General features: G+C 36.7%; 1 protein-coding gene across 2 annotated transcripts in view; it reads left to right on the top strand.

Annotated features, from left to right (window-relative positions):
- Nucleotides 1-12,148, top strand: part of Ufl1 (UFM1 specific ligase 1) — a 33,406-nt gene that overhangs the window by 18,165 nt on the left and 3,093 nt on the right. For both annotated transcript variants that reach the window (XM_029476264.1, XM_021160237.2), the window contains exons 11-17: nucleotides 1,692-1,812; nucleotides 4,685-4,807; nucleotides 7,904-8,021; nucleotides 9,066-9,229; nucleotides 9,314-9,444; nucleotides 11,559-11,639; nucleotides 11,924-12,009. In XM_029476264.1, the coding sequence (XP_029332124.1) occupies nucleotides 1,692-1,812; nucleotides 4,685-4,807; nucleotides 7,904-8,021; nucleotides 9,066-9,229; nucleotides 9,314-9,444; nucleotides 11,559-11,639; nucleotides 11,924-12,009 (824 nt within the window). The remainder of the gene's footprint in view (nucleotides 1-1,691; nucleotides 1,813-4,684; nucleotides 4,808-7,903; nucleotides 8,022-9,065; nucleotides 9,230-9,313; nucleotides 9,445-11,558; nucleotides 11,640-11,923; nucleotides 12,010-12,148) is intronic.

Here is a 12,148-nt window from a genome sequence, read left to right as displayed (position 1 = left end):
TCTATTAGACCGTCAAAGAAGGCCTAATATCAATACTCTTCAAACTATTCCACAAATAGAGACAGAAGGAACACTACCCAATTCATTCCATGAAGCCACAGCTACACTGCATATTCTCCCTTGGAACAGTTTCTGTCGAATCAGGAACCCATTGCAATTTCCTTTCTTAGAGGACTTCATAAGAGATTTTTTTTTTCTACTCTGTCTTGTTTCCAAATAGATTTTAAAAACTGGTTGAGTGCATGTTACTTTAGCTTCAAAAGATCTCATGTATATTAAAGAGGTATTTAACTATTATTAATTATTTTTATGACTCTTTTAAAGTTTTTTTTTTTTTTGGGGGGGGGGGTTCGAGACAGGGTTTCTCTGTATAGCCCTGGCTGTCCTGGAACTCACTCTGTAGACCAGGCTGGCCTCGAACTCAGCAATCCGCCTGCCTCTGCCTCCCAAGTGCTGGGATTAAAGGCGTGCGCCCCCACGCCCGGCTTATAACTTTTTAACAACTGTCTAGATGTACTTTGAAGCAGAGTGCTTACTAGGACTGTCATCATAGCCGTCTAATTCATGGTTGCAGTTAAAGCCATGATCTTTGTATAAAGCATCTCCTCGGATAAGACAAGCCCTATGTCTTAATAGACTGTTACTGAATTCATGCAGACCTATTAAATGTTTAGCTATACTATCTGTGTTTAGCTGTATTCTTTGAAAGTTTACTAGTGCGAGTATGAGATAGTTTTCTGCAGTTATCCTGTTAGGCAGGCAAGAATAAAAACATGTAGATGTGATATTAGTAAATGTTAAGTTTAAATATGTTTATTCTGTACTTGGACAGGTAGACCTTTGTATTGCTTATTTTCAAAAACTATCCTCTGGAAAGGATATATGTAAATACAGGCTAGAAGAGTGTGTTTGTGTGTCTGTGTGTCTGTATGTGTGTGTGTGTGTGTGTGAGCTATCACTTATTTCCTTGAACACTTGTTTAACTAAAAAAAAAAAAAAGAGTTTAAAGAAAGGTAACCTTGTCACTGGAACCTCATTAGTAAGCAGTTTTCTTAGGAAACCAAAAAAGGAAATGATAGTATTTTAACTGTGACAATATTTCTTTTGTCACTAGAAATTAAAGAACTATTTCTCAGAAAAAAGAACTAATTTCTGAAGCTAGAAATAGTTCATTGTTGTTTTAGTTAACATAAAATTTAAACAGTAGAGATCATCAAGAACTAAGTCATAGGAAAAATAGATTTATTTGAATTGGTTTGCAACCTGTAATCGTGAGGGTGGTAGCAGTTTCCATGCCTGTCTTGTCATTTCAAGTATCTACGTAGCATTGCACTCAAAAGAGTCTCAGAAACAAAAAGGAGGGGGGGGGGGTAGACCTAAGTGATTATCTTATTCGTGGTAAAACCAGCTGGTAACTGCTGGAGAACTGTTTCTGCTGCTCCATAGCTAGGTGCTTGGTAATTATAGGCCACTTGATTTTGCTAGCCAGGAATAGGTACTGAAGCTAAAAGAGCAGCAGATGTAATTGATGCTTAGGAAGACAGCCAGCCTCAGAGGAGCAGTCATAGATTTTATCATCTTTAGCAATGGAATCTAACAAGTATAATTCCGAGGTGTAAGTAAATAAGCAACTGCTCGTTATTTGAAATGTTACATATATTTTGCCTACAACAAAACATGTTTTATTTCAGGAAATGAAAAATAATCCTGTGCATTTAATCACTGAAGAAGATCTGAAACAAATTTCCATTTTAGAAAGTGTTAATACAAGTAAAAAGGATAAAAAAGATGAACGCAGGAAGAAAGCAACAGGTAATGGATCATTGATAAGTAAGACACAAAGATGAGTTGTGTGTAAATAAATACATATTCAATGAACAAAGGGGTTTTGTTGCACATTTCTATTCTTGCATAGCAGATAGCCCCTCTTCTGCAAACAAACCTGAAGTCAGAGCAGTGCTGGAGCTGTGACGATCCCTGACTACACTGTACCACAAAGACATAGTGTAGGGACAGTCAGCGCAGTACTAGCACACAGTAGACACACAGATCTCTGTGTGGAGGAAAAGTCAGCCCAAGTGGCTGCAGCTATCAGACCCTGACAAAGGGGCTAAAAACATACATTGGAAAAAAGGATGCTTTTTTTTACCAAGTGCTGCTGGGAAAATTGAGTTTTCCTTTTTTTCACGAACTTTGTACTAAGGCCCTTTGAAGGTTTTCTTTTATTTAACAGATTCATATTTTTATTTTAATGGCTAATCTGAACCAAATCTTTCAGTAAATGAAATTTTAAGGTTTTGATTAATTTTCAATTTATTTGTATGGATGTTTTCCTTTATGTATTTCTGTGCACCACATGTATACCTGGTGCCTGAGGAGGCCAGAAGAGGGCAGGAAATGGAGTAACAGACAGTTGTGAGTTGCCACGTGGGTTCTGGGAATCCACCATGAATTCTCTGTAAGAGCACACAGTGTGTTCTCAACCACTGAGCCGTCTCTTCAGCCCCTAATAAATGAGATTTTAATCATGAAAAGGGAAATGACACAGTGAATTCTGGTTTTGAATGTGTTCATGAAAATATACAAAGTCTGTTTTCCATCTCTTCTGTTTTCCCTTCTATATTCTCATATTTGCCAGACTCATGTTCACTTCATGGCCTCTGCACTGACAGGGCTGCTCAACCTCACCTCTTCTTCTAAACTGAAAGAAACTGGATTCTTCTTTCATTATGAGTATTACTCCAAATGTCACTTCCTTGGTGCCTTTCTGGTCCCTGTCAGTACAGACCACATTTCTATCTTTCCCATCTGGGATGACGTATTGATGTGGTATCTTGTTTGCAAAAAGTGCCTGTGGTTATACCTCTAGGATCAAAGGCACCACTTGGCATAGTGTAAGGTTTTCTAAGCAAGCAGATCGCCCTGCCTGCTAACAATATATTTTAATCTCTTTTAAATATATGCTCAGTGGTAACTGTTCTATGTAGTACTATTATTTAGTAACTTACCATTGAGATGTACGTGTATTTTCCCTGTTTTTACTAGTAGAAGCAAATTATTAGTGCTATGTCAGTACCAAAAACTTTGATATTCAGCCTTTTCATTAATAGAAATATGTATCAAACACATATGCTTAAAACATAATTTTTGCTAGGAAAATTCATTTCTGTTTTATTATTACGATTGTTCCTCTTGTGAAACTATTTTTTGCAAGACTCTTGAAATATTTTTAATATTTTCTCCATTCTTCCAGAGGAGCCACACTAAGTTATTTCAGTGATTCCTAATCCTCATGCATACACTTATTCTCCCTCTTTATTTCAAGTGGCATTTAGAAATACATGAGTATTGATTAAGGGCTTAAGTCAGTATAGTTGATTATTTCTTTCTCAGAGTTATAGGTCATCTAGTACTTTGTTCTGAGTGACTGCAGTTGTATGGCAGCAATTAACTACAGTGCATGCATGAGTCATGTCCAACTCAAATGTCTCCCATAAAAAACTCACCACCAACTATTAAAGATACATTTCACTTTAGGCGTATAGTTTTAGTTTTTTATTTATTTTTATCTTTATAAAGTCAAGGAAAATAAATTATAAAATATGATGAACTATGATAATTGTGCTTAGGTACTAGAAAGGTATATTTAGTTTATAAGACTCACTTTATTTAACTCAATAATCCTTATGGTGAGAACTGTTTACCACTTATAACCCATTGTCAGATGAGTGTTCTGTTTTATAGACAAGAGATCCTAAATGTAGGCGACTACAGACAGAAAACGAACTCAGTAACGTGGCTTGACTGTCACGCATAGTACTTGAGCTTCTCCAATGATTTGTATTGAACTCTTTAGTAAGTAATTGAAAATAATTTGATGATTGATAAGTTAATAAGCTAATTGATGATGTTAGTTTTCTGCTACCAATTTAATATGCCCTGACATTTATCAAGTTTCTGTTACTTTTTAACCATTTCATATTACAAATTTATAATTGAGGTGAGTGGTGGGTGAATCTGACTCATCCAAACATGAGTAGAAATCAGTCTTTTAGCCAAGAAGGCAAAACCACCTTGAAATGTCAAAGAGATGAGGATTAAATAACGCTGTGATAGCAGACATGAGTAAGTGAAAGGATGTTTCAAGTTGACAAGAAAGGTGACAGGGTGGCTGAAAAGATGGCTCAGTGGCTAAAGGCAGTAGCTGCTCTTCCAGAGGACCCTGGTTCAAGTCCCAGCACCTATGTGGTACCTACCAGCCATCTGTAGCTTCAGTTCCAGAGGATCTGCCTTAATGGGCACTGCATGCTTGTGGTACACAAACACATAGAGACAAAACACTTGTAATTTAAAAATAGTCATAATTTTAAAAAAGGAGAAAGAAAAGATGAAGGAATGGATTTGTCTAAAAAGATAAGCTACAGAAAACAGGCAGCTTTGAGTATGTTACAGTTTAAAACAGTTTTAAGAGATTGCAGAAGTTCAAGAGATTTCGATTTTTAGTGATATACTTTATTTACTATTGTTATCATCCTTAGTACCTTAACATGGAAACTGATCTTTAAAAGAATTAAATTTTTCTTTAGTTTGCTTTTCATTTTTCTGTTACATAGTTTAATATAATAATATGGTATCATTATTTTCTAAAACGTGTTAATAATACTAACTGATGTATTTCTACCAGAGGGCTCTGGAAGTGTAAGAGGAGGAGGAGGGGGCAATGCCAGAGAATATAAAATTAAGAAAACCAAGAAGAAGGGAAGAAAAGATGAGGACAGTGATGATGAGTCCCAGTCGTCGCATGCTGGTATGCAGCTTTGAGTTCGCTATTTATTTGTGTGTAGATGGTTGTCTTAACATGTTCATTAAGATGAATATAATTAGCTACATATGTTTGTAAAGAAAGTATTTATTTTACATTTTTAGTGACCACAAATTTTACAGTTTAATCATATAAAGTATAAACCTGTCTCAGATTTCAAGCTAGAAGTTAACATATAAACGGAAGGGGCCTATTATGATCTTTAACAGTCAATTGTCTCGTTTTAAGGTTTGTTGATATGTAGTATTTCTTTGTGTAAAAACAACATGGCCTGTAGTTAACTGTGTTGCTTCTCGTCCCTAATGATAAACCCATATGACAGTTTACAAATTTGAACAGTTAAAAGACAAAAGAACTGAAAAGTGGTAACACTGGAAATAAAATTACTATCAAGCCATGCATGGGGGCACATTGTTATAATTTTACCACATTTGAAGTAGAGGCAGGAGAATCAGTTTAAGGACAGACGAGATGGAGGTCACAACACTAGGCTACAATCAGACCCTGTCTCTGACTAAATCAAAACTGAAGTCAAGTTTAATGCTGGAGTAGTGTCTGGAAAAGCTGACTCAACCTTCGTGAGGTTAGCGGCAAATGGAGGAACTTAGTATTGACTCATTCACTGATATCATTTTAGCAAAAGGGGTGAATTTTTTTAGAAAATGTAAAATAGGAAAAAAAAAACAAAAACAAAAAAACTAACAACAAAAGATCGTGGGTCTCTGTGACCACCAGTGACAGCAGAGTGTTGATCCACATGAGACAGGAAGGAAATCTGGTTCAGCATTTCTCAACAGCCAGCATTGGTTCAAATGTCTAGAGTTGGACACAGGGAGTTTATTGTGGGCATATTTAAGTACAGTACAATTTGACAAAAGTTTTTCTTGGTACATCACAATCCTCAGTGAACAAAGAGGCATAATTACATCAAAACGTTCCTCAAAGTACATGTCACTTCTTGCGTGCATATGGGTTCTAGAGATAAGCTCTATTATCTTAAGGGTATAGGGGAGGATCTAGTATGGTTTGGGACATAGATATTACAGAGATCATCTAGGCTACTGACCATGTCCAGTCCTGGTTGTATGAATTTGGATGAGTTCCTGGCCATACAGATAGCACAGAGGTCACCTAGACTATTAGCTACATCTGGTCCTGCATGTGGAAGCTTGGTATGGCCTAGTACTGGATCTCCTTAGGCCGGTAGCCACCTCCATTCCCCACCTCTCAGGCAGAAAACAGTTCACACCTTCCTTTGAAACAACAACCCTACATGTTTAACATTCCTGGTTTCCCCAGTGCTATTTGTGAACATAAAGACTTTTATGCTCCCAATAGCTTTTCACCCTAAAAGAACTCTAGGAAATAACTGGAAACATTAAAAGGTGAAGAATATGTATTGGAAGCTGAGGCAGAGAATCATGTGCTTGTTTGAACTTTGCCAGTACATGGCTGGTTTGTTCTGTACATCTAAGATTAATTAATTAACTGCCTTTTCATCTTCTAGTTCCCAGACTTCTTAATATTTGCCAAAGTTAACTACAGAAGATACCATATTTTCCTTTTCTAAATACACCTTTTTTCATTTTTAACATGAAACAATACTACTCCCTCCTGTATCCCTAGCAACAGTTATGTACATGCGCACACGCATATAGACACACACACGTGAGAAGATAATAAGCTGTTACTGGCAGCATCACAATGCTTAGTCCTTCCTTAAAATATTCTAAGAAAGACTGAAAAACTATGATTGTCAGTGTGCAGAAAATAATGCTAATTAAGGAAGGAAACTGTTTCCTCTCTCCCCCTATACTCCCCTGATTCCCAGCATCAATATGGCTTTATGTGTATGTCATTTCTCACTGTGTGCTTATTTATGAATTCCCAAGATGTAGTAGGGACAAGGATAAAGAGGAATTTTTTAAAAATTATTCTCTAATACCTGTAATTTTAGAGAAATGAGGCATGTGACATTGTTTTGTGCATAGATTATTGAGGCACTATAACAGCAGTAAAACCATTCTACCTTAAAAGTAATTTCAGTGCTTTGAAAAGGGTTATGTTGTAATCTCTGAAATGGAGGGTGAAATTAGGTTCTCGACTAAAATACAGAATCAAGTCAGTATGACAGATTACTGGAGGAAATGTAATTTAACAACCTGTAAAAGGCTTATGGGAAGCAAACAAGAAAAGACAATTTTGCGTGAGCATCAGGGTTGGAGAACAGATCTCAGAAGAGAATAGAACTTTGGGTGTCTACCTTACAGCTATGGTTTCAACTGTTTAGATCCTCATTAAGATTAAAAATCGATTTTTGAGCCATTTTATTTTATTGCTAAGTTTTCACCTGCAGAATCAATAATCTGACTTAGCTAAAAGTAATCAGTTGTATAAAAGATATAGCTTTATCATTTATAATGGAAATATTGTTTGCTTTCTTTGCTACCAATACTTTTCAAGTATCTGGTTAGGCATGCCATTTCCACATTTGAAAACATTTCCATTACAGTAGCTGCATACTAATTTTATTGTTCATCAGTATAGAATTGTCTTTGAGAAAGCAAAAATAAATTACAAGGGTCTTTTCCTATTCATTTGTATTTTTCCAAAAAGATAAATTTTAACTTAGTCCTGTCCATTTCTGAAGCTCGTGTGTAAATTCAAAGGCTGTTGACTTCAGTGAGTACTCACTTTTGCGAAGAAGGAAGGTCTCCTCCATATCTATTATGGAATGAGGAGAAGTCACGGTTTTCTAAAACACGATCTCTACTTGATTGATCTGATATCTAGCTATTTGCATTTCCCAATTTAGATGGGAGGAAAGAGTTATTATTCTCTTCTGGCTGTCTGATAGAAAACATTATAAGGGAAGTTAAAACATGGTCACCTAAAAGAAATTCTACGATATGAAGTTTTAAATTTTAATTTTACTATTTACAAATATTTACTAATATTTGTACTTAGAAGTAGCAGTTTTGTTGACATAAAAATGTGTTGCTGCCTGGTGAGGTATGCGGTCTCTGCCTGGTCTTTGCTACTGGGGTCTGTTTATTTTCCTGTTGCTGACATATGTTACAGGAAAGAAGAAGCCGGACATCACATTCATGTTCCAGGATGAAATTGAAGATTGCTTAAGGAAACACATTCAGGATGCCCCTGAGGAGTTTATTTCAGAGCTTGCAGAATACTTAATAAAGCAAGTATAAATTACACCTTTCCCCATTTCTTACAGCATGTAATTTTCACTAATAGCCTCCAAAACAGGTTTTAGACTTTTTTTTTTTTTTTTGGATTTAATTTAAACATGAAATTCCAAATTCATTTTCCTTCAGAGACACTTCCATTTAGCTTTTATTTAGTTAGTGCTCTTGACAGAATGGACAGTAGAAATTGAGAACCTCTGAAGTGCTCACTGACATTGCACTCTTAGGTCTTAATTGGGACTAACTCACCCTTGACATAGCATGAAAGGTAGTACCTAAAAAGAGAAGGTGGTCACAAAGGTTACTGTTAGTCTCTGGAGGGGTACAACTGACCTCAAAACCAGTAAGGGTGGAAACTAACACCGTGTGAGTCAGCCAAGCTGAGTTTCCATGAAAAACTAAAGGAAATATTACATAATTTAGCCTCTTAACCATACCTGCTCATCGCTCAAGTTAGACCTAGCACATAAGTCTACTAGAGACGATCCAAGAGCTCGGCGCATCTAAGCTATTTTATTTTGGAATAGAGCTTTTTTTTTTAATATAAGTAAATTTATGCATAAAATATTACAGAGCCATACAGTTTGTAAAAATAGGAAATAAATACTACTGGCTATGCACCATTGAGTTTTTTAAATAATCTATTGTAGAGGATATAGGTGCTTTTTAAAATACATTATGTTAATACTACCTGGGAAATTGAGAGTTTTTCTGTGGTAATTTCTGAGAATGAGGAACAAATTTATATTCTGCTATTTTCCAAATTAAATTTACACGTCTGTTTTATGGAGTGTTTGTTACTATCTTTCTTGTCATCTTTACTGCAATTACTTTGAATGCTTTAAAATTGTGAAAATGTTTAAAATTATTCTAAAATTATTCTTAGATCAATAAGAAAAGTTCTTTACTGAGCCTCTTTCAAATTAAGTTTAACTGTTAGAAAGATGGAGGGTTTTTAAAGTGTTATTTCACTATAAGCAAAATGCCTTATCTAATTTAAATGTACATTTTAATTAACCATATTTATCTTGTCCCAGGCCTCTTAATAAAATGTATCTTGAGGTGGTACGTTCAGTCTTCATGTCTTCAACATCTGCTTCTGGAACTGGTAGAAAACGCACAATCAAGGATTTACAAGAAGAGGTTTCAAACCTATACAATAATATCAGATTATTTGAAAAGGGGATGAAATATTTTGCAGGTACATTTAAGTGTTTTTTTTTTTTCACTGAACGTTGTAATTCTGCAAGGAAGTCAGTTGTAATAAAGTGTCCTTCTTTTCCAGATGACACACAGACTGCTCTTACCAAGCACTTGCTGAAGACAGTGTGTACCGATATCACTAACCTCATGTTCAACTTCCTAGCCTCAGATTTACTGATGGCAGTGGAGGAGCCTGCAGCCATTACAAGTGATGTATGTTAGTGAATTGTCTGCTGCTTGGTGCAATTGAAGTCTGAGCACGTTTTTATTTTCTCTCATTTGAACAAGTTTAAAGGAAAAGTAAAATGACAGTTTTTATATAGAAAAAAATTCTAAAGAATTTAATCGTACAATGCTCATAAAATTTTACAAGGATTGATAATATGTCCAAACTACTTATAGTAAAGAGATTCAATTACTTTATAAAAAAGATGACTTTTTCTAATAGTTTCTGTCAGTCTTCTCCCCTTTCTTGTTGATTTATAACTCCCTTAATAATTAGTCCAGTTTTCTTAAGCTCACTGTCATTCTTTTTATTTTATTATTTTTTATTAGATATATTCTTTATATACATTTCAAATTTCAAATGCTATCCCAAAAGTTCCCCATACCCTCCCCCACCCACTCCCACTTCTTGGCCCTGGCGTTCCCCTGTACTGAGGCATATAAAGTTTGCAAGACCAATAGGCCTCTCTTCCCGGTGATGGCAGAGTAGGCCATCTTCTGATACATATGCAGGTAGAGACACGAGCTCCGGGGAGTACTGGTTAGTTCATATTGTTGTTCCACCTATAGGGTTGCAGATCCCTTTAGCTTCTTGGGTACTTTCTCTAGCTCCTCCATTGGGGGCCCTGTGATCCATCTAATAGCTGACTGTGAGCATCCACTTCTAGATATAAGATACAATATGCAAAACACATGAAACTCAAGAAGAATGAAGACCAAAGTGTGGACACTTTGCCCCTTCTTAGAATTGGGAACAAAACACCCATGGAAGGAGTTACAGAGACAAAGTTTGGAGCTGAGACNAAAGGATGGACCATCTAGAGACTGCCATACCCAGGGATCCATCCCATAATCAGCCTCCAAATGCTGACACCATTGCATACACTAGCAAGAATTTGCTGAAAGGACCCTGATATAGCTGTCTCTTGTGAGGCTATGCCGGGGCCTAGCAAACACAGTCATTTTTTTAAAGCAATGTACTACTTAAATATTGAGACAAACTCTTAAGTCTATGTGTTTGAAACTGTTATCTTCAACCAGAGCCCAAGACCATCACTTTTGCCATGTGAGGTTGAACCATGGCTCAGTTACCTATAGGTGGAAGGTTTTGGTCCACCTATAGGTTACAATGACCATTCCTCCACCTCTTTCTCTTCCTTCTCGCCCTTCTGGAACCATCTTACAGCTAGAGGTTCAGGAAAGCTGAGTAAGAAAGTCTTCATATGGCTGACTGCATTTATAACTGGCTTTGAGTGTGATAAAACCACATCCATCTAATGTGGCCTCTGTAACTATGGTTGTTGCCACAGAGGTGGCATGATTTTTCTTGGTATAAAGGTTAGGTAACTCTGCTACATAATAAAGTCCATCCTCAACCCCCAGACAGAAGTGCGTTATTTACCCGCTACTACTACTTGGAAGATACTAGATTCTACCTCTTTCACTTGGAGCAGCAATCTCCAGCACTCTGGAATGTTCCATGTCTCCTGTCTCTTTACTAACTTCCACTCTAAAAAGACAATATTAGCATCCTTGCTCCTTGACCTTACAAAGAACTAAGAGATGGAAGAAGAAAGCCCTGAATAGCCTGTGTCTTCATAGTATACCCCTCAGGTCATTCTTCCTAAAATATATTAGAGGGATCGGTCTGTCTGGTTTACATACAGTACCTCAGAATTGACAGTATCCTCATCTGTGAAAGATGATGAAAGCTTCCATATGCCATGTACTGTACAAGCATCTAACCACAGAACTAGCTACACTGCCCTTCCTATAGGCATCCCCTCTGTGTGAGAGCCACTCTTCAGGAGAGGCTGAAAAGAAAAGCCACGATGTGCTTACCCAAGTTCTCTCTTTCCACATGGCCAGACACTAGTCTTCTAATGGAGGCTGTCAAGATGAGGGCTAAGCTCTGTGATTCTGTAGTATTTTAACATTTTTATTTCTGGCTTGAGACCTAACATTCAAAACCCCAAATATACTACACTTAGCATTCTATTCTAAATGTATTCTGAATTTGTGGATATTTGTGTTTGTCTGTTTGAGCTTATATCGAGTATATATCAAAAACACAATGCCAAAAGAATTTTTTTCCGTTACAGATAAGAAAAAAAATTTTAAGCAAATTGACAGAAGAAACCAAAGTAGCTCTCACAAAGCTCCATAACTCTCTGAATGAAAAAGTAAGTCAGTGCTAAGTGGTGGCTGCAGTTAGCACTTTGTGTATAAATCAGGGTCCCTATGAACATCCCTACAGGATCATTCCAAGCTGGATCTAAAGCCTGTGCTCGGTGTGCACGCACCTTGTGGGAAGGGGAAAGGAAGAAGATGGGAGCACTTAACAGTTTTAGTCCTAAATCATTTTCTGTTTGCCAAATGCCCTGCTAAAAGTTTGTGTTTAGCATGTAAAATTACAAAACAGTATTAAATGTCTTTAAAAGTAAAGTATGGAATTGCATGCCTTCAGAGCATAGAAGACTTCCTGTCTTGCCTGGATGCTGCCACGGAAGCTTGTGACATTATGGTGAAAAAGGGAGACAAGAAAAGGGAAAGGTAACATTGATTCTGTTGTTGCTACTCCGAAACACGAGCTTCTTTGTGGTTGAGGCTTGAGAATGACTGAGCCATAGAGAGTTGTAGACCTCCAGTCTACTCATGCCCCTAACCCTAGGACATTTTATCAGGATTGAGA

The sequence above is a fragment of the Mus caroli genome, chromosome 4 (assembly GCF_900094665.2).
Source record: "Mus caroli chromosome 4, CAROLI_EIJ_v1.1, whole genome shotgun sequence".
Classification (NCBI taxonomy): Eukaryota; Metazoa; Chordata; class Mammalia; order Rodentia; family Muridae; genus Mus; species Mus caroli.
This window is presented reverse-complemented; position numbering and strand designations above follow the sequence as displayed.